Here is a 24,957-nt window from a genome sequence, read left to right on the forward strand (position 1 = left end):
GTATCCTCATTCCTTTTACAGAGAGAAGGAAACTAGGGCTCAGGGAAGGTAACCAACTGGCTTAAGGTCACAAAATTTTGGGGAGCAGAGCTAGAGTTTAAACCCATGAAGCCTATTTTCAGAGTGTTCTGCCCAAGCATTATGCAATGGGACTAATAGCCAAGGGTAGAATTCTTTCCCTGAGTCTTTGTGGAACTTTCCCCAGCGTCATTCCTGTTTCCCCTCACACACTCTTCCCCCCTTGTGCTCATTGGGTTCCCGGGGTTAGCCACTTCAATAGCCATGTTTATCACTCTCTCAGGCTGTGCTCTAGCAGGAATGCATTCCCTGGGTGCACCTCTCAGAAGATGCCACGTCCCTCTATGCAGCATGTGAGGTTAGAGACCTGGCCATCTTCCAAGGTTGTTGAGTGTGGAGGGCCAGGGTCCTAGCCTCACACTCAGGGGGTTGCTTCTTGGTGGCATAATGCTGGAAAACAAGAAACAAACCAAAAACTACCAAGAAACCAAGAGAAGAAAGTCCTGCACAGCAGAGGAACGCATTTACTTGTCAGTTCATGGCTTCAGCTCTCAGCCCCATAGTGGTGAATATGGTGGAGATGGTGGATGTAGTGGTCTGGGTAGTGCCCTTGGTGCCTCACTCTGGGGGTGGGCAGGGCTGTGGGCATTTAGGAAGACAGGAACATGTCTTGGGAGGACAGGGAGCTGGGCAGGGGCATGGTGGAGGGCAGAGTGGGGGGCATGGGGGACATGGGACACTTTGGTGGTGCTGGGCACTTTTCCTGTGGGCACTTTTCAGAGCACCGTTGCAGCAGCTTCTTTAAACAGCTGGGCTGGCATTTAGTCTCACACCTTTGTTCACACCTGGGATCACATTGCTTGGGCTCATTCTTGGGTTCACTAGGTTTGTTTTTATCATCACTCGACATTCCTTCTTGATTTTCTGAAACCTGCAAAGAAATACGTGACAGGTTATGTGTGAGAGACCACATTGCAAGGTGGGAGAGGACCAGTACAGCCTTCTCACACACACCTCCTGCTCTGCCCATTCTTGTTCTTAAGAAAGCCTTTCCTGGGATGTGTTCAGGCTCTAGAATAAATTCTCATCTAAGGTCTGTCCTCTTGTCCTTGCAGTGCATTGGTGACAACATTTCTTGATCTCTCCACCATTGCTATGATTTCTTTTCACTTATTCTTGTCTCCATTCCATAGCCCCTAGCAGGAGCTCTTAACCTTAGGGTCCTTGGACCGCCCCCCACAACCCAACCATATTTAACCATATATTTATCAATATAATTGGTATCTTCTGTAACCCCATGTATTTTATTTCATTCATTTTAAAACATTATTCTGAAGAGTCCTTAAGCTTGATCAGACTTCTAAATGCATCCATGGCACGACAACAGTTTTAAAGAACTCCTGTAAGGGCACCTCCCTATCCCTCTGGAGATGGAATGGGAGGATATGTTAGTGGGCTTGGGGACCTATGACACTTCTTCCAATTCTATGTCTTGCCTAAGCCCTCAAAACCTTGAGAACTGCTTTTGTCACTTGAGGACTGAGCATGGAAAAGAGTTGAATTCCTACCACGGCTGGGCTCCCATGGACCACTCTAGGAACTCCTCCCCCTGGTGATTAGGGTAAGGAAAGAAGTTAAGAGAAGAGGAGATAAACTGGGAAATTCTAGTTTCTCTGAAAATATGAATGTTGGAGCCACAAACTATGATTTTAGGGAGTAAATCCTTTTCCCTTCTGTTGAGTTTTGCCCTGAGCTAGGTCTTCCTCTATAGACTGTTTGACTTCTGGATATGGACAGGACTTTTCAGTCTCTGACAATACTTGCAAGTTGGATCTAATTGGCACATCTTTGATTTCCTTTAACAATATAAAAATAAAATTTTTAAATCTAATTTTGTTTTAAAGTCAGTATGGCTCTCTGGAGAGACAGATCATTACATTGAACTCCAAAATGGTTAAGAATTACTCTTTCAAATGAGGTGTAGCTAGATCCTGCTACTGAAAATGAGAGGAAACTTTCACCCAAATATAGCCATCATTTCAACCCTGCTCAATGCCTGGGGTGCTGTGGGTCATCCCCCAGAAAGAAGAGGTAAAAGAGGGGGCATTTCCAGTTGTCCACATGCAACTCACCCCTTTGTGTTGGTATTGAACTTGACAAGTAGTTGAGTGAGGTGGATGTTATTTATGGCTGTGCCCGGGAAGGTGGATTTTCCCCTCTGGTTCTTCTGCCCAGCTCTGAGGAAGACAGAGTGGGGGAAAGGGGGAGCCCCACTTGTGACCTCATCACTGCATCATCAAATCGCAATTGTTGTGTGACTCCAGAGCTTCCAGCTCAACTCAAGCCCTTGAACAGAAGAATAGGCTATGATTAATACCTCCTTTGCTGTCCTGTCCCCTCCCAGGTCCCTCAAAATTCATGCTGGCGAAATCAGGCTACCATGAAGGGAACTAAACTCTAAGGATAGGGAGGCTCATTGTTGCTAGGAGCAGAAAAGCTCTGTTTATACCTGATCTCTCTTTCCTCCCCCAGTCTCCCAAATTTTAACTCCTTTGAACTTGCCTGTTCTTCATCTTTCTAGGAGAGCTCCCCTGATTGATCACAGCCATTTTGATGCTCCTGTCCCCACTATGTTTTTTAAAATTAATCAATTAATGAATTAGTTAATTAATTAATTTTTGGCTGTGTTGGGCCTTCATTGCTATGTGCAGGTTTTCCCTAGTTTCGGCGAGCGGGGGCTACCGTTTGTAGCAGTGCGCGGGTTTCTCATTGCAGTGGCTTCTCTTGTTGCAGGGCATGAGCTCTAGGTACACAGGTTCTGCAGCTACTGTTGTGGCACACAGGCTTATTTGCTCCGTGGCATGTGGGATCTTCCTGGACCAGGTCTCAAACCCGTGTTCCTTGCGTTGGCAGGCGGATTCTTAACCACTGTGCCACCAGGGAAGTCGCCCCACTATGTTTTTAACATGAGATTCTGAAACCTCTTTTTACCACTCCACACTCCCTGGCTCAAATCAAAGGATTATTTTAGCTCTTTTTTTCAATGACTCTGCCTAAAATTCACTGTTTGTTGGATTCTGTGATTGTTTTTTTCAATCAGGGTGTGGCCAACCCTTGATATCTAAGGTAGATGCTGCTTATTCCTAAGAAATTGAGTTTGATGCTCCTGACCAGTCCTGACCTGTTGGGCTAACCCCAGATTTTGTCTTAGAGTAGAAAGGTCTGCCTCTGTGAAAGTTCCTTCCTTGTTTTTTCAAAGACCTGGCCAGTGGGTCTTTGTGGTTGCAATAGGGGTGTGTCTGAGGTGGTAATAGGAGTGGAAAGTCAATTGGGCCTCAGAGACACATGGTGCCTTGAACTCTGGTCCAAGATATTCATCTTGGCAGTCATTCACTGCTGAATCATGAGTGACTTTTGGTTAAAATTGTGATATGATCATGTCTAAGGTGTTGTGACAAAGTGAGAGAGTGACATGGACATATATACACTACCAAACGTAAAATAGATAGCTAGTGGGAAGCAGCTGCATAGCACAGGGAGATCAGCTCGGTGGTTTGTGACCACCTAGAGGGGTGGAATAGGGAGGGTGGGAGGGAGGGAGACGCAAGAGGGAAGAGATATGGGAACATATGTATATGTATAACTGATTCACTTTGTTATAAAGCAGAAAGTAACACACGATTGTAAAGCAATTATACTCCAATAAAGATGTTAAAAAAAAAGTGCAGGATGGTTTGAAGGATGGAGTGATGGAGTGTAAGTTGAACTAAGCTGTTCAAAGAAATTATAAAAATATCCAAGTCTGAAGAAGGCAGTGGCGTTGGGAGAAAGAGGGTACCAATGAGAGAAACATCATCAGAGAAACAAATTTATGGTATCTGGTTAGTGGAAAGTTAAGAAGAAAATTAAGAACTCAGAGGACTCCCAGGTGCTATTGTTAATGGGCACTGAGGAAACAGAACAGGTTTGTGTTAGAAGAAGAGGATTTTGAGTCTGAGAATTTTGTGTTTTCAGTGAAGCATCTTTAATGGTTATTAGAAAGATGGATCCTTGTGCTGCTGGGCAGACCTGAGATCCTGAGTTCACTTCAGCCCAACACATGTTTATGAGTGGATGAGAGTGAGCTGGTCCAGAGAGAGAGGACTGGGGGAGAGAAGAGAAAAGGTAATGGGGAGGATGGGGTATCCCAATGCAGGGTTTATTTGGTATTCACAGTGGATAAAGAATGTCATAAAACCCAAATGAACCTAAATGAAAGGTGACGGTAACCAGAACTGACCCCCCTGTCCCTGGGATAATTGGTGTTAGATCCATTGTCTTGGTGCAGCCCAATCCTCTCATTTTCTTCCTTCCGTCATTTTATTCAAGAGCACTATCTCTTCAAAGCTGTTGAAAAGCAGTTCTTACACTCATTTCAGGAGTCCCAGATCCACCTGCTGTTCTGCTCTGGACCGAAGTTAGCAATCTGGTTATGGAGAAGGTAGTCATTTGTGACAGTGATGTCAAAGGATGTAGTGATTTCTACTGACTGTTGTCTGGCTGTTTTCATCTTTCTCTCTCTCCTTTCTCCCCTCTCCTATTTCTCCCTTAAGAAATTCACACTAAGTGAAAGTCTACCACTCATTGGACTGTCAACAGGACAGCATCTTTAAAACCCTTCTTTAAAGGGTTACATTTAGTAACAGCTATCCACTTATGTTCGGCTTAGGATTTGGTTGGCAGCTAGCTGGCAGCAAGGCACGACTGAGATGAAACACAGAACAGGCTGCTTGAGTGGCTGGGTCTCAGAAGAAGAGACACTGGAAGGGGAGAGGAGTGGGTGTCACGGCTCCCAGGTTGAGAGAGAGGACTCTGGAGTCAGATCTCCGGGTTCAGGTCCTGCCTTTATCCTTACTTACCAAATGACCCCTAGTACCTGACTTAAACTTTCTAAGTTTCAATTCCTTCAACAGTAAAATGTGATAATAATAGCACCCATTTTAAGATAATATGTAATTTATATTGAGTGCTTATAAGATGCCAGGGATGTTTCTAAGTGCAAAGCCTACACTTCCATCCATCCTCCTGTCTCACCGTACTTGTAGGTTGTTGTGAAGACTGAATGAGATTCTATGTTTGAACAGCCCCCAATAAATGTTCACTATACATATGAGTTATTATTTTTCATTGCTTTCCTGGCTTTGTCTTCTCTTGACTTGTAGGATCTCTCTCTGCCTCTGTCTTCGACCTATCTCTTTTACCTCCTGATCTTGGCCCTGAAATCCCACTTCTCCATATCATTTTTGCGTGCCTTCCAGCCAAAGTTCCTGGTGGTCTAATCCAGGAAGATTAGATATTTCAATACTAGCTGTTAATGGATGATTTCATTTTTGAGTAAGGAGAGTTGACATAAATGTTATTGAAAAAAGAAAGTATTTTAAGCATTCCTATGGCCCAAAAATTCAGTGAACCATTCAGTGGTTTCTCCTTGTGAAACTGCAGGTCCTGTAGTTCTGTATATTTTACCAGGCCAGGGAATTCTATGTGTCAGAAATTTTAACCTCACTCGCATTCCCTTTCTCTGCTTTTTAGGTGAAGTCATTTTTTTCCCCTGTCTTTTTCTGTCTCTCTGTGTGATTCTTGTTGAATAAGCAGGACTCATAGGAAAAAGTCAGAAAAAAACTCTATTCCTTCCATTGGTGCCTCTTCAAACACTCTTTGTGGGGCTGGCTCTTTCCTTCCTCTTGGGATGTAATCTCTAGCAGATGCCATTGACTTTTAGGATCCTGCTTAGACAATAAGGAGTTCTTCCAAGAAGAAGATATAACAATTGTAAATATTTATGCACTCAACTTAGGAGCACCTCAATACATAAGGCTAATGCTAACAGCCATAAAAGGGGAATTCGATACAAACACAATAATAGTAGGGAATTTTAACAACCCACTTTCACCAATGGGCAGAATAACCAAAATGAAAATAAATAAGAAAACACAAGCTTTAAATGACACATTTAACAAAATGGACTTAATTGATATTTATAGGACATTCCATCCAAAAACAACAGAATACACTTTCTACTAGGGTTCTCATGGAACATTCTCCAGGATAGATCATATCCTGGGTCATAAAACAAGTATTGGTAAATTTAAGAAAATTGAAATCCTATCAAATATCTTTTCTGACCACAACACTATGAGACTAGATATCAATTACAGGAAAAAAACCCTGTAAAATATAGAAACACATGGAGGCTAAACAATACACTACTAAATAACGGAGAGATAACTGAAGATATCAAAGAGGAAATCAAGAAATACCTAGAAACAAATAACAATGAAAACAGGATGGCCCAAAACATATGGGATGAAGCAAAAGCAGTTCTAAGAGGGAAGTTTATAGCAACACAATCCTACCTCAAGAAACAAGAAACACCTCAAATAAACAACCTAACCTTATACCTAAAGCAATTAGAGAAAGAAGAACAAAAAAACGCTGAAGTTAGCAGAATGAAAGAAATCATAAAGATCAGATCAGAAATAAATGAAAAAGAAATGAAGGAAACAATAGCAAAGATCAGTAAAACTAAAAGCTGGTTCTTTGAGAAGATAAACACAATTGATAAACCATTAGCCACACTCAGCAAGAAAAAAAGGGAGAAGACCCAGATCAACATAATTAGAAATGAAAAAGGAGACGTAACAACTGACACCGCGGAAATACAAGGGATCATGAGAGATTATTACAAGCAACGATATGCCAATAAAATGGACAACCTGGAAGAAATGGACACACTCTTAGAAAAGCACAGCCTTCTGAGACAGAACTAGGAAGAAATAGGAAATATAAACAGACCAAACACAAGCACTGAAATTGAAACTGTGATTAAAAGTCTTCCAACAAACAAAAGCCCAGGACCAGATGGCTTCACAGGCGAATTCTATCAAACATTTAGAGAAGAGCTAACACTTATCCTTCTCAAACTCTTCCAAAACATAGCAGAGGGAGGAACACTCTCAAACTCATTCTACGAGGCCACCATCACCCTGATACCAAAACCAGACAAGGATGTCACAAAGAAAGAAAACTATAGACCAATATCACTGATAAGCATGCAAAAATCCTCAACAAAATACTAGCAAACAGAATCCCACAGCACATTAAAAGAATCATACACCATGATCAAGTGGAGTTTATCCCAGGAATGCAAGGATTCTTCAATACACGCAAATCAATAAATGTGAGAAACCATATCAACAGACTGAAGGAGAAAAACCATATGATCATCTCAATAGATGCAGAAAAAACTTTTGACAAAATTCAACAGCCATTTATGATAAAAACGCCCCAGAAAGTGGGCACAGATGGAACTTACCTCAACATAATAAGCGCCATATATGACAAACTCACAGCCAACATCATTCTCAATGGTGAAAAACTGAAACCATTTCCACTGAGATCAGAAACAAGACAAGGTTGCCCACTCTCACAACTATTATTCAACATAGTTTTGGAAGTTTTAGCCACAGCAATCAGAGAAGAAAAAGAAATAAAAGGAATCCAAATCAGAAAAGAAGTAAAACTGTCACTGTTTGCAGATGACATGATAATATACATAGAGAATTCTAAAGATGCTACCAGAAAACTACTAGAGCTAATCAATGAATTTGGTACAGTTGCAGGATACAAAATTAATGCACAGCAATCTCTTGCATTCCTATACACTAATGCTGAAAAACCTGAAAGAGAAATTAAGGACACATTCCCATTTACCACTGCAACTAAAAGAATAAAATACCTAGGAATAAACTTGCCTAAGGCGGTAAAAGTCCTGTACTCTGAAAACGATAAAACATTGATGAAAATAATCAAAGATGACTCCAACAGATAGAGAGAAATACCAGGTTCTTGGATTGGAAGAATCAATATTGTGAAAATGACTCTATCACCCAAAGCAATCTACAGATTCAATGCAATCTCTATCAAATTACCAATGGCAGTTTTCACAGAAGTAGAACAAAAAATTGCACAATTTTTATGGAAGCACAAAAGACCCCAAATAGCTAAAGCAATCTTGAGAAAGAAAATCGGATCTGGAGGAATCAGTCTCCCTGTCTTCAGACTATACTACAAAGCTATAGTAATCAAGACAGTATGGTACTGACACAAAAACAGAAATATAGATCAATGGAACAGGATAGAAAGCCCAGAGATAAACCCACACACACACGGTCACCTTATCTTTGATAAAGGAGGCAAGAATATCCAATGGAGAAAAGACAGTCTCTTCAATAAGTGGTGCTGGGCAAAGTGAACAGCTACATGTAAAAGATTGAAATTAGAACACTCCCTAACACCATACACAAAAATAAATTCAAAATGAGTTAAGACCTAAATGTAAGGCCAGTCCCAAAAAACTCTTAGAGGAAAACATAGGCAGAACACTCTATGACATAAATCACAGCAGGATCCTTTTAGACCCACCTCCTAGAGTAAGGGGAAAAAAACCCCAAAATAAACAAATGGGACCTAATGAAACTTGAAAGCTTTTGAACAGCAAGGGAAACCATAAGCAAGATGAAAAGACAACCCTCAGAATGGGGGAAATATTTGCAAATGAAGCAATGGACAAAGGATTAAATTAATCTCCAAAAAATACAAGGAGCTCATGCCGGTCAATATCAAAAAAACCCCCAAACAACCCAATCCAAAGATGGGCAGAAGACCTAAGTAGACATTTCTCCAAAGAAGATATACAGATTGCCAGCAAATACATGAAAGGATGCTTAACATCACTAATCATTACAGAAATGCAAAACAAAACTACAGTAAGGTATCACCTCACACGGGTCAGGATGGCCATCATCAAAAATCTAGAAACAATAAATGCTGGAGAGGGTGTGGAGAAAAGGGAACTCTCTTGCACTGTTGGTGGGAATGTGAATTGATACAGCCACTATGGAGAACAGTATGGAGGTTCCTTAAAAATCTAAAAATAGAACTACCATACGACCCAGCAATACCACTACTGGGCATATGCCCTGACAAAACCATAATTCAAAAAGAGTCATGTACCACAATGTTCATTGCAGCACTATTTACAATGGTCAGGACATGCAAGCAACCTAAATGCCCATTAAGAAATGAATGGATAAAGAAGATGTGAGACATATATACAATGGAATATTACTCAGCCAGAAAAAGAAATGTAATTGAGTTATTTGTAGTGAGGTGGATGGACCTAGAGCCTATCATACAGAGTGAAGTAAGTCAGAAAGAGAAAAACAAATACCGTATGCTAACACATATATATGGAATGTAAAAAAAGAAAAAAGGGTTCTGAAGAACGTAGGGGCAGGACAGGAATAAAGACGCAGACCTACTAGAGAAAGGACTTGAAGACACTGGAAGGGGAAGGGCAAGCTGGGATGAAGTGAGAGAGTGGCATGGACATATATACACTACCAAATGTAAAATAGATGGCTAGTGGGAAGCAGTCACATAGCACAGGGAGATCAGCTCAGTGCTTTGTGACCACCTAGAGAGGTGGGATAGGGAGGGTGGGAGGGAGACACAAGAGGGAGGGGATATGGTGATATATGTATACATATAGCTGATTCACTTTGTTGTACAGCAGCAACTAACACAACAATGTAAATCAATTATACTCCAATGAAGATGTTAAAAAAAAAAGGAGTTCTCTAGTTCCTGTTTTCATAAACAATCTTATTTCAGTAATCAGAAGGTGTGTTTCCTAGAATATTATATTTCCTTCTGTTTCCCACTTGGGACCAGAAAGGAGAGCATCTTCTTTATGTGCTATTTGGAGTGTCTCCTCTTCCTCACTCACCTGACTGCCTCTGGTTTTGGGAGGAGGGCCTGCAAATGGAGAAGAGAGGAGGAAGAGGAAGGTTCTTACCTGACTGATACTGTTCTGCACTGACATAGGGGCTCTCTAGGTTTGGCAGGTGGTTAAAGCTGAACTTTTCTGTGGTGGGAAACTTGAATATGTTCTTCAGCCCCTTCTGACCCTCACCTTGTTGCGGTTTTGATTGCAGCATCCTTCAATATTGGCAAACATACCAGCGACCTGCTCCTGCAGCACCTGGGCATTGGGCAGTTCTCCAGATTATCTCTGATGGGATTTTACCTGCAGGTAGCCCTCTTGTATGGGATTTTCCACAGCCTGGATATCCAGCTCTTCCTCTGTGGCCCGTGTGAAACACTCACAATCCTCCCCTTTCACTGTGCATCAATTACCATTGGTGATTTTCTCCTGATGTTTATGTAGTTTTGCTTCTTCATTATGAATTAGGTGAGGGAAGTTCCATGATGTCCTCGTGGACACAGTTCGGTACTTATCCAATTTGTCTTTACTGCAGTATTTGATACTGTTGTCCTCCTTTTTACCCCTCTCCCCTTGGATTCCTCTATTACCTGGATGGTGTCCCATTTCTCTGGCCTCTTCTACCCTCCTCCACAACCTGTTCTTCCTCTGCTGAATCCTTTCAATGTCACCTGACTCCTTTCACTTTACATATTTGCTGTTGATCTCATTTCCCACCATTGCTATAACTACCACCTCTACCTCAAAGAATTCCAAAACCTCAGTCTTCCCTCTTCTCCAGGTCCAAATGTTAACATCCATTGGATGTACTGTGGTGCTTCCAACTGCTGTCATAAAATCAGAATTCATCACCTTCTGCATCTTTTCTAACATGCTCTTCTTGTGTGCTCCAAATCTGTGAATAGCATCCCTATTCACCAAGACCTCTAAGCCAGAAACTTGGGGTCATCCCAGCCTCTTGCCTCCCACTCAACCTTACACAAAATGTGCCACTGGGATCTGCCAGTTCTATTTCCAAAACCACAGGTTCCTGACCCAGGCCAGTGTTTGGGAGCCCCAGTGAATATCTCTCTCGAGTCAGTCCCCCATCACCCTCACAGTCACTGCTGTTGCCTTCACCGAGGTTGTCATTGTCACAGGTCTCCCAGAGTGCCCACCTCAAATTCATACTCTACAGCACTGTCACAGTGAATTTTATAAAACCGAAGTCTAATTTTACAACTGAATTCAAGATGAGGTCCCAGATTGTCAGTTGTCTCTGCAAGATTCTTTCAGCTCAGTCTTTTATACTTACCATAGATTCTGGAGCTAAACTGCTTGCGGTTCCCCAAATGTGTTGGACCTTTCTGACTCTGTGCTTTTTCTCTTCCAGTCATCTCCTCCCTCGGCCCTCCTCCAACCTTGAACTCACAGAGTGTGATTTACCTGACTCTCCCAGGCTGTTAGTTGCCTGAGCCAAGCTCATGATGAGATTTTATCCCTCTATTTTGTAGTTATTTATTCATTTATTTTTTTGGCTGTGCTGCGTGGCTTGTGGGATCTTAGTTCTGTGACCAGGGATTGAACCTTCCACTTGGCAGTGGAAGTGTGGAGTTCTAACCACTGGACTGCCAGGGAATTCCCTCTGTATTTTGTAATTATTTATTTCCCAATTCCCCTCAAATGATGGGCTAGTCCAGAGTTCAGGAACCACTTATTTATTTATTTTATTTTTTTATTTCTTTGTGGTACGCGAGCCTCTCACCGCTGTGGCCTCTCCTGCCGCGGAGCACAGGCTCCAGACGCACAGGCTCCAGACGCACAGGCCCAGCGGCCATGGCTCACGGGCCCAGCTGCTCCGCGGCTTGTGGGACACCCCTGGGCCAGGGCACGAACCCGTGTCCCCTGCACCGGCAGGCGGACTCTCAACTACTGCGCCACCAGGGAAGCCCAACCACTTATTTTTATATCTGTACCCCTAGTGCAAGGCCCAGCAAATCTTAGTCACTCAGTAAACAATGCTTATTGTCGGTGAAGAGATGCAGTTACATTATTTCGATAGTTTTGCCACTGCTCTTCTCTCAAACTGGAATGTCCTCCCCCTTCTTGTCTGGTTAATATTTATTTTTTTGTCACCTCTGGACTCATCTTGAAAACCTTACCTTCCATGCAGACCTCCCTGTCCTCCCCCACCCCCCACTATAGTCATGAGAGTATAGTGACTTCCCCAGTGCACTCCCAAAAGCTTGAGGTCCTCACCTGTTCTGCTGGGAGATAATGGCTATGTATATTTCTGTCTCCTGACTCACAGAATGCCCTGCTTCATGGAAGGGCTGTCTTGTTATTCTTTTTATTTTACTGCTGGCTCAGGGCTGGTATATAATAGACACTCAATGAATGTTTGGAGAATAAATGAAAGGACATACAACACAAAATCTAGCAGGGGAGTTAAGACTGAAGTGAACTCTCTGTCAGAGGAGGAAGATCCAGCTTCATGTGGGTGGAGATTGTAATGAGGAGATCTGTCTCTAAATGTCGGCTTCCAAGATCAATATAGCTGTATCAGTCCCAGAGACCCCAGGAGGTAGGCACCATAGGGCCTTATGCGCTGGATATCCCAGACCATCCAGATTGCTCCAGGACAAACCCCCATCTTGTTGAGGGGTCCACGCAGAGATGCTCACATATCAGGCTCCAGCCTTAAGTCTCAATCATCTCTTCCCTGCAGCTGGTGTCTCCCTTGCCCTGAACCTCCCCCCAACCCCCCAATACACACAAAAATCCCCTGCCTGGTGAGACCTTCTTCAGGAGTAATGGGAGGACACGGGATTGGGTAGAATTGGAAGGCATGTGGGCTGTGAAATAGTGGGTAGGTGGGAGTAATTCTCTTGAGGGAAACCTCCAGCTCCCTCCACTGTGACCTGAATTCTCCTCAGGGCTCTTCCTAAGGCCCTCCAACCAGCTTCTGTTTCCTGTGTGCTCCCGTGGCTCTATCGCCTTCCCAGCTCCCTGCAAGTGGGGATAACTTGGGTCTCACTGGGACAGATGTTTTAATGGAGAGATGAAGAGAAAACTCCTCTGTGTGCTGTGAGTGCCCCCTGCAGGTTCAATCTCTGGGCATGGAATAAAAGACTGAGGATGAGTTTCCTTCACTAAATGTGGGACTGCAAAGTCAGGAAAATCTGGGGGGATTTTCAGATGATTTAAGACAGTTCTTGTCAATTCCTGAACCAGATTTGCTTTACAAGTTCTTCATATTTTTTAATAAAATGGAGGAAACATAGAACTCATTTTCTTAATGATCTTCTTCTACCACCAGGAGGCAGCACGGGTTGGGACAGCAGTGGGGAGAGCCAGTCCTTCCTGGTCAGAGGACAGGAGGAGAGGAAGGAAGTGCACATCTGGCTCCTGGGATGATGCCGAGAGTACTTTTGTTTAATCCCTGTTGTTTCCTAGGAAGGATCTGGGAAGAGTCACTCAACCACCAGTTGAAAGCCAGTGGACTGTGCAGGTTTGGAGCTCATGAGTGTTGGAATTTTGTGGGGTCAGGGGGTGCTTCTAGTATGGAGTTGGGCAAAGAGATGCAGGAGGTGAGCCTCGTCTGGATTTGGAGGGTGTTGTCTTCAGATGCTGCCATATCTTCCTCAGTGGGCATTCCTGCTGGCTCTGTGGGCACTGCACTTGGGGCATCCATGCTGGCTGGGGAGGGTGGGCTGGGCTCAGGGACCTGGGAAAGGGGTGGGTGGAGGGCTTTCCTTTGTTGCTACAGTGATAAGACCTCTCTTTCAGTTCTAAGGCAACCCTGCAAGAAAGAGGAGTCCTTCATTTGTAGGCTAGGAACTCACCATTTAAACAATATCCACAAAGGAGACTAAGCCCAAGGATCCAGAGAGGAAGAGGGTGGCATCTTGTCTGCTCACATGTTTCTTTACCCTCTGTGATTACCATCTTTCCATTGGATTTGGCCACAAACACAGGAACCACCATAGTCACAACTACCAAAAATCCAATTCAGAGTGTGGATCCTGTGTTCATCCTTGGAGGTGCTTATCATTGTGTTTGTCCTGTCAGGTCCACTTTTTTTTTGTGGACTGCTTACAGGAAGAGGAATATTGTCATTCTGGACTCAAAATGAAAGAGATGAAGATGGGGCAGAACCAGGAAATTGGGTCATGCAAAAAATGCTTAAAAAACAGGGTTACTAGGGATGGCTAACCTGAAGAAGAGAATATTTGGGAGGGTAAGGAACTATTTATGGAATCTGTATTAGTTTTGTGTTGCTGCATAACAAGTCACACAATTTAGCAGCTTAAACAATAGGTGTTTATTATCTCATTGTTTCCATGAGTTCAGGGTCTGGGCATGGCTTAGCTGGGCCCTCTGCTCAGGGTCTCACAAGGCTCTAACCAATGTGTTGGCTCCTGTGTGCCTTTCTGGAGCTTGGGGTCCTCTTCCAAGCTCACCCTGTCATTGGCATGATTTAGTTCCTTCCAGTTGTAAGTCTGAAGTTCTCAGTCCATAGAGGGCACTGACATTTCCCTGACACCTGGCCCTCTCCATAGACCGTTCATGTCAAAGAACTGCTGAATTTGTCGGTCTCCCAGGCTGGGTCTAACCAATGGTGTCTGGTAAACCTGCTGAAGGGAGGGGTGGGAAAGCCCTGATTTGTATGTAACATTTGCTGTTTTTCAAAATCCTCCCACTGTGAACAATTGCAAGCTACCAATGTTTTAACAACTGGCTTGCTAAGTTTCTGAATATTGAACAGTCAGCTTTCCTGGGTATCATTTCCAACATGCTACTGGGCCCAGTCCAGGGGCTCCAGGGTTGATGGACTAATGCCCTTTATGCCCCTTCTCCTGCCTAGTCCTCCCACCTCATGTCTTCTTTGGGAATTTTAAGCAGAGGGAATGAGGTCTTTTTGGTTTCCTATTTGGTATAACAGATTACCACAAACTTGGTTTGAAACAACAAGATTTTATTCTCTTAGAGTTTTAGAGGTCGGAAGTCTAAAGTCAAGGTGTTGGCAGGGCCGTGTTCCTTCTGGAGGCTTCAATGAAGAATCTGGACCCCCAGACTTACTTGTCCACACCCATGGTGGTCTGGGCATTAACTGAGCAAAAATCAAGATGCTTCAGTGACAATATGTAAAAAAATTGTCTTTTTTTTAAATTTAAATTTTTTTTAAATTTTTTTAAAATTTTTTTTTAAATTGAAGTACAGTTGAATTACAATATTGTGTTAATCACTGCTGTACAGGAAAGCGACTCAGTTATACATATATATACATTCTTTTTCATGTTCTTTTCCATTATGGTGTATCACAGGATATTGAATATAGTTCCCTGTGCTATACAGTAGGACCTCGTTGTTTATCCCTTCCATATACACCCTTCTATATACAACAGTTTGTATCTGTTGATCCCAAACTCTCAACCCTACCCTCTCCTACCCCACTTCCCCTTGGCAACTACCAGTCTATTCTACGTCCCTGATTTTCTGTTTCTGTTTCATAGATAGGTTCATTTGTGTCATATTTTAGATTCCACATAGAAGTGATATCATGTGGTACTGTTTTTGGCTTCCTGACTTCTTCAGTGACAATATTTTTAATGGATTAGACAGAAAGACTGGTCATGAGTCAGTAGGAATGGGGGCTGCGGAGCCAGTGTCAGTCCTGGGAAGGGTCTAACTAGCAATAAGAGATGGGGGAGGGCACAGTGGGGAAGGCAGTTGGCTTCAACTACTTCTTTGTGGCATGGAGAGGAGAGTGGATTCTCATATGACTTTAAGATCATTTAGGAGAATCCTGTTTTTCTTTCTGAAATCAGAAGAAAAGTTAATGTGGGACTCTTCTTTGGCCTTCAGAGGTGAAAGTTATCAGGGATAGACCAAGAGCATTGTGGGTAGAGGGCATAGTGGTGGGAGAATGGCCTTGTTTTGCCAGCTAAGGTTATAGTACTAGAGAACCACATGCCTGCGCAGGTTCCAAGGAGCTCCCGGAGAATATGTCACATCCGACCACCCTTGGCTGTCTGTTTGGGTTAACTGTGGAGTTTCATGATCCACCTTGAGTTTGGGGGAAGTAGACTCTTTTGGGGCTGAATGTAGTTCATGTTTTTGGATAAAAATAGAATCCATGGTGATAGGGAAGATAATCCAGCTACTTCATGATCCGTTTGGGGAGGGTGGCTTTGGTGTGTATTCCTGCTGGCATGGGGAATGCTGCACAGGGCAGCACATCTGTTGGATGAGGGTGGGGAAAAGTTTGAGAACATGGAACTTCTGTCTACACCATGCAGTCTCCTGGGAGAAGAGCTGGGAGGGGTGAATTTGGAGAGGAAAACCCAATACACTATGATGATATCTTTCTCCTTGAGTCTGAAGAGAGGCAGCATCTTCTCAGCTGTTTGTGTTCCCTGATGTTGCTGGAGGTGAGGGGATGGCACTGGGCAAGGGATGCAGTGTCTTCATGATCAGGTGGTGGAGGGTGGCTTCAGAGGTGTCACTTCTGCTTTGGCAGGTATTCCTACTGCCAGGAAGTGCACTTCACAGGGGGACACTTCTGCTGGCTGGGAGGTGGAGGGGACATCTTGGGAAGGCAGGGCTCAGGAACCTGGGGAGGGGGCTGGCAGGGGACTTTGCATTGTTGCCACTGCTGCTAAGACATCGTTCTTATTTGAAAAGAATCTGTAAGAAGGAGGAGGTAGTTTTGTTTTTACTGGCACTTTCTCAATGAAATCACCACAGCTCTACCATCCACCCTCAGAGGCAACCTTCCCATCAGATGTTCTGACACATCTGCCATATCACAGGACCCTGCACTTGCAGCAGCTACTAAGTAAGGACTGTAGGAGTTTCTTTCCGCGATAAACCCCTCTCTCTTCCCTGAGGGCGTCACTCTTGGTCATCCCCTGTCTGCAACCCCAGAGGGAGCCTGGGCCAGCATGTAATGTTCTTCACATCCAGCAGAGCCATTCACTCACCTGCAAATCCAAGTGAACCTGACCTGTGAGGATAAATCCACCTGAGGAGACTCCAGCCCCACCCCTTTTATTGTGGATTAAGCCTAAGCTGGTACAATACCTGGAATACCCTCCTGCCTTCCTGGCTCCAGGTGTAGTTCCCCAGTTCCTGAAGCACTTGCCAAACTCCTTCTTTGTACAGAAAATCCTACTTTGTCACTACCCGGTATGTAATGGCATTTCCTTCTCTGCAGGAAAGAGAGCTCAGTATGAGACAGATGTTTCATGTGCTTGTCAGTTCACCATCTTGTCCTCATGCTTCAACAGAGCAGTCAACTGACTGTGAAAACCGAAGGTGAAGGGCCATAATGGGGGCGGGGTCTGGGAGGTTGGGCCACATCATTCAGTTTCTTCAACTCTCTACTTTTGTGCCATGACCAAGGTTCCCTTTAAAGCCCTTGACAAACATCTGCCTCTCCACCTTGTATTTTGAACAAATGTATTAGGTAGGAATGTCCAGAGAAATAGAACAGACAGGATGCAAATATATATATTTTTAAGAAATTGGCTCATGTGATCATGGAGGCCGGCACATCCAAAATCTGCAGAACAGGCAGGCAGCCTGGAGACCCAGGAAGATTTGCAGTTTGAGCACACAGGCAGCCTTGTCATAGAATTCCCTTGGGAGAGGTCAGTCTTTTTTTTTTTTCTATTCAGGCTTTCAGCTGATAGGGTGAGGTCCACTCACGTGATGGAGGATCATGTTTTACTCAAAGGCTAATGATTAACATGCACAGGAAGCCCAACTGGGTAGGGGTGGGTGGGTCACAGAAATCCTCCAGGGATGATTGAGAGGGGATTCTGTCTCTTTCTCAAACTGTCTTATGTGTTGATCCTCTCATAGAAGTTTAGTCAGTCTTCCATTCTCCAACTATCTTCATGGATGGACAATGCATCCTTTTTTTCACTTCACCATGAAGGATTCTGAGACTGGACAGGGGGCCAGGAGAAGGTTTCTTATGCCCAATAACTCAACATAAAGAAACGTAAATCTCATCCTAGTCTTCTTCAAAAAAAGGCACTCACCTTGCGCTCCTTACCTAGGCATAGCCCAGGAGTCTCTGATCTTTTGATATTACTAGTCCCCAGTTGGTGAAACACCTCCATGGTTTGGGCAAGGAAGTGAATGAATGGAGGTCTTTACTTACAGGCCAATAGTTTTAGCTAAAATTTATTTAAGATATTCTGCCTGCTAATATTATATTTAATAAATTTTATTTATTTATTTATTTCTCCATTAGGTCTCTGTTGTTGCACACAGGCTTTCTTTAGTTGCGACGAGTGAGGGCTACTCTTCCTTGTGGTGCATGGGCTTCTCACTGTGTGGCTTCTCTTATTGTGGAGCATGGGCTCTAGGTGCATGGACTTCAGTAGTTGTGGCGCACAGGCTTTGTTGCTCTGTGGCATGTGGGATCTTCCTAGACCAGGGATCTAACCCATGTCACCCGTATTGGCAGGCAGATTCTTAACTGCTGAGCCACAAGGGAAGTCCCTGCCTGCTAATATTTTAAAAAAGACTCGAACCTAAGTGTCCATCAACAGATGAATGGATAAAGAAGATGTGGCACATATATACAATGGAATATTACTCAGCCATAAAAAGAAACGAAATTGAGTTATTTGTAGTGAGGTGGATGGACCTAGAGTCTGTCATACAGAGTGCAGTAAGTCAGAAAGAGTAAAACAAATACTGGAGGAGCTTCAAGATGGCAGAAGAGTAAGACGCGGATATCACCTTCCTCTCCACAAATACATCAGAAATACATCCACATGTGGAACAGCTCCTATAGAACACCTATTGAATGCTGGCAGAAGACCTCAGACCTCCCAATAGGCAAGAAACTCCCCAAGAACCTGGGTACAGCAAAACAAAAAAGAAAAAACAGAGACAAAAGGATAGGGATGGGACCTGCACCTCTGGGAGGGAGCTGTGAAGGAGGAAAGGTTTCCACACACTAGGAAGCCCCTTCGTGGGCGGAGACTGTGGGCGGCAGAAGGGGAAGCTTCAGAGACACGGAGGAGAGCGCAGCAACAGGGGTGCGGAGGGCAAAGCGGAGAGATTCCCGCACAGAAGAATGGTGCCGACAGGCACTCACCAGCCCGAGAGGCTTGTCTCCTCGCCCACCGGGGTGGGCGGGGTGGGGAGCTGAGGCTTGGGGTTTGGTTGGAGCACAGGGAGAGGACTGGTGTTGGCTGTGGGAACACAGCCTGAAGGGGTTAGTGCACCACAGCTAGCCGGGAGGAAGTCCGGTAAAAAGTCTGGAGCTGCCGAAGAGGCAAGAGACTTTTTCCTGCCTCTTTGTTTCCTGGTGTGCGAGGAGAGGGGATTAAGAGTGCCACTTAAAGGATCTCCAGAGACGGGTGTGAGCTGTGGCTATCAGCGCTGACCCCACAGATGGGCATGGGACACTAAGGCTGCTGCTGCAGCCACCAAGAAGCCTGTGTGCAAACACAGGTCACTATCCCCACCTCCCCTCCTGGGAGCCTGTGCAGCCCGCCACTGCCAGGGTCCCGGGATCCAGAGACAACTTCCCCGGGAGAACGCACGGCGTGCCTCAGCCTGCTGCAACGTCATGCTGACCTTTGCCGCCGCAGGCTTGCCCCGCATCCGTACCCCTCCCTCCTCCCGGCCTGTGAGCCAGAGCCCCCGAATCAGCTGCTCCTTTAACCCCGTCCTGTCTGAGCAAAGAACAGACGACCTCAGGCGACCTACATGCAGAGGCAGGTCCAAATCCAAAGCTGAACCCCCAGAGCTGTACGAACAAAGAAGAGAAAGGGAAATTTCTCCCAGCGGCCTCAGGAGAAGCGGATTAAATCTCCACAATCAACTTGATGTACCCTGCATCTGTGGAATACGTGAATAGACAACGTACCATCCCAGATTGAGGAGGTGGACTTTGGAAGCAAAGGTATAATTTTTGCCCCCTTTTTCTATTTTTGTGAGTGTGTATGTGTATGCTTCTGTGTGTGATTTTGTCTGTATAGCTTTACTTTTACCATTTGTCCTAGGGATCTGTACGTCTGTTTTTTTCTTTTTCACTTAAGAAATTTTTTTACTTAATAATTATTTTTAATTTTAATAACTTTTTATTTTATTTTCTTTTATCTTCTTTCTTTCTAATTTTTCTCCCTTTTAATTTGAGCCATGTGGATGAAAGGCTCTTGTTGCTGCAACCAGGCATCAGGGCTGTGCCTCTGAGGTGGGAGAGCCAACTTCAGGATACTGGTCCACAAGAGACCTCAAAGCTCCATGTAATATCAAATGGCGAAAATCTGCCAGAGATCTCCATCTCAATGCCAAGACTCCATTCAACGACCAGCAAGCTACAGTGCTGGACACCCTATGCCAAACAACTAGCAAGACAGGAACACAGCCACATCCATTACCAGAGAGGCTGCCTAAAATCATAATAAGGTTGCAGACACCCCAAAACACACCACCAGATGTGGACCTGCCCACCAGAAAGACAAGATCCAGCATCAACCACCAGAACACAGGCACTAGTCCCCTCCAACAGCAAGCCTACGCAACCCACTGAACAAACTTTAACCACTGGGGACAGACACCAAAAACAATGGTAACTACGAATCTGCAGCCTGCAAAAAGGAGACCCCAAACACAGTAAGTTAAGCAAAATGAGAAGACAGAAAAAAACACAGCAGATGAAGAATCCAGGTAAAAACCCACCAGAACTAATAAATGAAGAGGAAATAGGCAGTCTACCTGAAAAAGAATTCAGAATAATGATAGTAAAGGTGATCCAAAGTCTTGGAAATAGAATAGAGAAAATACAAGAAACGTTTAACAAGGACCTAGAAGAACTAAAGAGCAAACAAACAATGATGAACAACAAAATACATGAAATTTAAAATTCTCTAGAAGGGATCAATAGTTAAATAACTGAGGCAAAAGAACGGATAAGTGACCTGGAAGATAAAATAGTGGAAATAACTACTGAAGAGCAGAATAAAGAAAAAAGAATGAAAAGAATTGAGGACAGTCTCAGAGACTTCTGGGACAACACTAAACGCACCAACATTCGAATTATAGGGGTCCAAGAAGAAGAAGAGAAAAAGAAAGGGACTGAGAAAATATTTGAAGAGATTATAGTTGAGAACTTCCCTAATATGGGAAAGGAAATAGTTATTCAAGTCCAGGAAGCACAGAGAGTCCCATAGAGGATAAATCCAAGGAGAAACACACCAAGACACATATTAATCAAACTATCAAAAATTAAATACAAAGAAAACATATTAAAAGCAGTAAGGGAAAAACAACAAATAACAAACAAGGGAATCCCCATAAGGTTAACAGCTGCTTTTTCAGCAGAAACTCTGCAAGCCAGAAGGGAGGGGCAGGACATATTTAAAGTGATGAAGGAGAAAAACCTACAACCAAGATTACTCTACCCAGCAAGGATCTCATTCAGATTTGATGGAGAAATTAAAACCTTTACAGACAAGCCAAAGCTAAGAGAATTCAGCACCATGAAACCAGCTTTACAACAAATGCTAAAGGAAGTTCTCTAGGCAAGATACACAACAGAAGGAAAGACCTACAATAACAATCCTAAAACAATTTAGAAAATGGGAATAGGAATATACATATCGATAATTACCTTAAATGTAAATGGATTAAATGCTCCAACCAAAAGACTGGCTGAATGGATACAAAAACAAAACTGGTGTTTATGCTCTCTACAAGAGACCCACTTCAGACCTAGGGACACATACAGACTGAAAGTGAGGGGTTGGAAAAAGATATTCCATGCAAATAAAAATCAAAAGAAAGCTGGGGTAGCAATTCTCATATCAGAAAAAATTGACATTAAAATAAAGACTATTACAAGAGACAAAGAAGGAAACTACATAATGATCAAGGGATCAATGCTAGAAGAAGATATAACAATTGTAAATATTTATGCACCCAACATAGGAGCACCACAATGCATAAGGCAAATACTAACAGCCATAAAATGGGAGATCGACGGTAACACAATCATAGGGGCTGTTAACACTGACTTTCACCAATGGACAGATCATCCAAAATGAAAATAAATAAGAAAACACAAGCTTTAAATGATACATTAAACAAGATGGACTTAATTGATATTTATAGGACAAATCATCCCAAAACTACAGAATACACATTTTCCTCAAGTGTCATGGAACATTCTCCAGGATACATCATATCTTGGGTCACAAATCAAGCCTTGGTAAATTTAAGAAAACTGAAATTGTATCAAGTACCTTTTCCGACCACAACGGTATGAGACTAGGTATCAATTACAGGAAAAATTATGTAAAAAATACACGCACATGGAGGCTAAACAATGCACTACTTAATAATCAAGAGGTCACTGAAGAAATCAAAGAGGAAATAAAAAAATACCTAGAAACAAATAAGAATGAATACACGACGACTGATAACCTATGGGATGTAGCAAAAGCAGTTCTACAGGGGAAGTTTATACCAATAAAATCCTACGTTAAGAAACAAGAAACATCTCAAATAAACAACCTAACCTTACCCCTAAAGCAATTAGCAGAAGGAAAGAAATCATAAAGTTCAGATCAGAAGTAAGTGAAAAAGAACTGAAGGAAACAATAGCAAAGGTCAATAAAACTAAAAGCTGGTTCTTTGAGAAGATAAACACAATTGATGAAACATTAGCTAGCCTCATCAAGAAAAAAAGGGAGCAGACTCAAATCAATAGAATTAGAAATGAAAAAGGAGAAGTAAAAACTGACACTGCAGAAATACAAAGGATCATGAGAGATTACTACAAGCCACTCTATGCCAATAAAATGGATAACCTGGAAGTAATGGACACATTCTTAGAAATGCACAACATTGAGAGACTGAACCAGGTAGAAATAGAAAATATGAGCAGACCAATCACAAGCTCTGAAATTGAAACTGTGATTAAAAATCTCCCAACAAACAAAAACCCACGGCCAGATGGCTTCACAGGCAAATTCTATCAAACATTTAGAAGAGCTATCACCTATCCTTCTCTAACTCTTCCAAAATATAGCAGAGGGAGGAACCCTCCCAAATCATTCTACGAGGCCAACATCACCCTGGTACCAAAACCAGACAAGGATGTCACAAAGAAAGAAAACTACAGGCCAATATTACTGATGAACATAGATGCAAAAATCCTCAACAAAATACTAGGAAACAGAATCCAACAGCACATTAAAAGGATCATACACCATGATCAAGTGGGGTTTATTACAGGAATGCAAGGACTCTTCATATATGCAAATCAATCAAGGTGATACACCATATTAACAGATTGAAGGAGTAAAACCATATGATCATCTCAATAGATGCAGAGAAAGCTTTTGACAAAATTCAACACCGATTTATGATAAAAACCCTGCAGAAAGTAGGCATAGAGGGAACTTTCCTCAACATAATAAAGGCCATATATGACAAACCCACAGCCAACATCGTCCTCAATGGTGAAAAACTGAAATCATTTCCACTAAGATCAGGAACAAGACAAGGTTACCCACTCTTACCACTCTTATTCTACATAGTTTTGGAAGTTTTAGCCACAGCAATCAGAGAAGAAAAAGAAATAAAAGGAATCCAAATCAGAAAAGAAGAAGTAAAGCTGTCACTGTTTGCAGATGACATGATAATATACATAGAGAATCCTAAAGATGCTACCAGAAAACTTCTAGAGCTAATCAATGAATTTGGTAAGGTAGCAGGATACAAAATTAATGCACAGAAATGTGGTATTCTTATACACTACTGATGAAAAATCTGAAAGTGAAATTAAGAAAACACCCGCATTTACCATTGCAATGAAAAGAATAAAATATCTAGGATAAACTTACCTAAGGAAACAAAGACCTGTATGTAGAAACTTATAAGACAGTGATGAAAGAAATTAAAGATGATACAAACACATTGAGAGATTTACTGTGTTCTTGGATTGGAAGAATCAACATTGTGATTATGACTCTACTACCCAAAGCAATTTACAGATTCAAAGCAATCTCTGTCAAACTGTCACTGGCATTTTCACAGAAGTAGAAGAAAAAATTTCTCAATTTGTATGGAAACACAAAATACCCCCAGTAGCCAAAGCAATCTTAAGAACAAAAAATGGAGCTGGAGGAATCAGGCTCCCTGTCTTCAGACTATACTACAAAGCTACAGTAATCAAGGAATTATGGAACTGGCACAAAAACAGAAATATAGATCAATGGAACAGGATAGGAAACTCAGAGATAAATCCACACACATGATAAATCCATGCACATATGGACACCTTATCTTTGATAAAGGAGGCAAGAATATACAGTGGAGAAAAGGCAGCCTCTTCAATAAATGGTGCTGGGAAAACTGGACAGGTACATATAAAAGTATGAAATTAGAGCAGTCCCTAACACTATACACAAAAAAACCCCTCAAAGTGGATTACAGACCTAAATGTAATGCCAGACACTACCAAACTCTTAGAGGAAAACATAGGCAGAACACACTATGACATAAATCACAGCAAGATCCTTTTTGACCCACCTCCTAGAGAAATGGAAATAAAAACAAAAATAAAGAAATGGGACCTAATCAAACTTAAATGCTTTTGCACGCAAAGGAAACCATAAACAAGACCAAAAGAGCACCCTCAGAATGGGAGAAAGTATTTGCAAATGAAGCAACTGACAAAGGATTAATCTCCAAAATATACAATCAGCTCATGCAGCTCAATATCAAAAAAACAAACAACCCAATCCAAAAATGGGCAGAAGACCTAAATAAACATTTCTCCAAAGAAGATATACAGATTGCCAACAAACACGTGAAAGGATGCTCAACATCATTAATCATTAGAGAAATGCATATCATAACTACAATGAGATATCATCTCACACCTGTCAGAATGGCCATCATCAAAAAATCTACAAACAATAAGTGCTGGAGAGGGTGTGGAGAAAAGGGAACACTCTTGCACTGTTGGTGGGAATGTAAATTGATACATCCAATATGGAGAACAGTATGGAGGTTCCTTTAAAAACTTAAAATAGAACTGTCATACCACCCAGCAATCGCACTACTGGGCACATACCCCGAGAAAATGATAATTC

General features: G+C 42.6%; 2 protein-coding genes across 2 annotated transcripts in view; one reads left to right on the forward strand and one right to left on the reverse strand.

The window, feature by feature from the left end:
• Nucleotides 1–528: 528 nt before the first annotated feature.
• Nucleotides 529–2,312, reverse strand: LELP1 (late cornified envelope like proline rich 1). The gene is given in 3 exon segments (XM_012539013.2): nucleotides 529–754; nucleotides 756–949; nucleotides 2,151–2,312. Coding segments are annotated over 2 exon segments (291 nt in total). The 5' UTR covers nucleotides 929–949; nucleotides 2,151–2,312; the 3' UTR covers nucleotides 529–636.
• Nucleotides 2,313–15,007: 12,695 nt separating this feature from the next.
• LOC105748877 (small proline-rich protein 2E-like) overlaps nucleotides 15,008–24,957 on the forward strand; it is a 44,281-nt gene continuing 34,331 nt past the window's right edge. The window contains 1 exon segment of the mRNA XM_049702717.1: nucleotides 15,008–17,143. The gene's annotated coding sequence lies outside the window, so the exon portion shown is untranslated.

Source organism: Orcinus orca, chromosome 1 (assembly GCF_937001465.1).
Source record: "Orcinus orca chromosome 1, mOrcOrc1.1, whole genome shotgun sequence".
Classification (NCBI taxonomy): Eukaryota; Metazoa; Chordata; class Mammalia; order Artiodactyla; family Delphinidae; genus Orcinus; species Orcinus orca.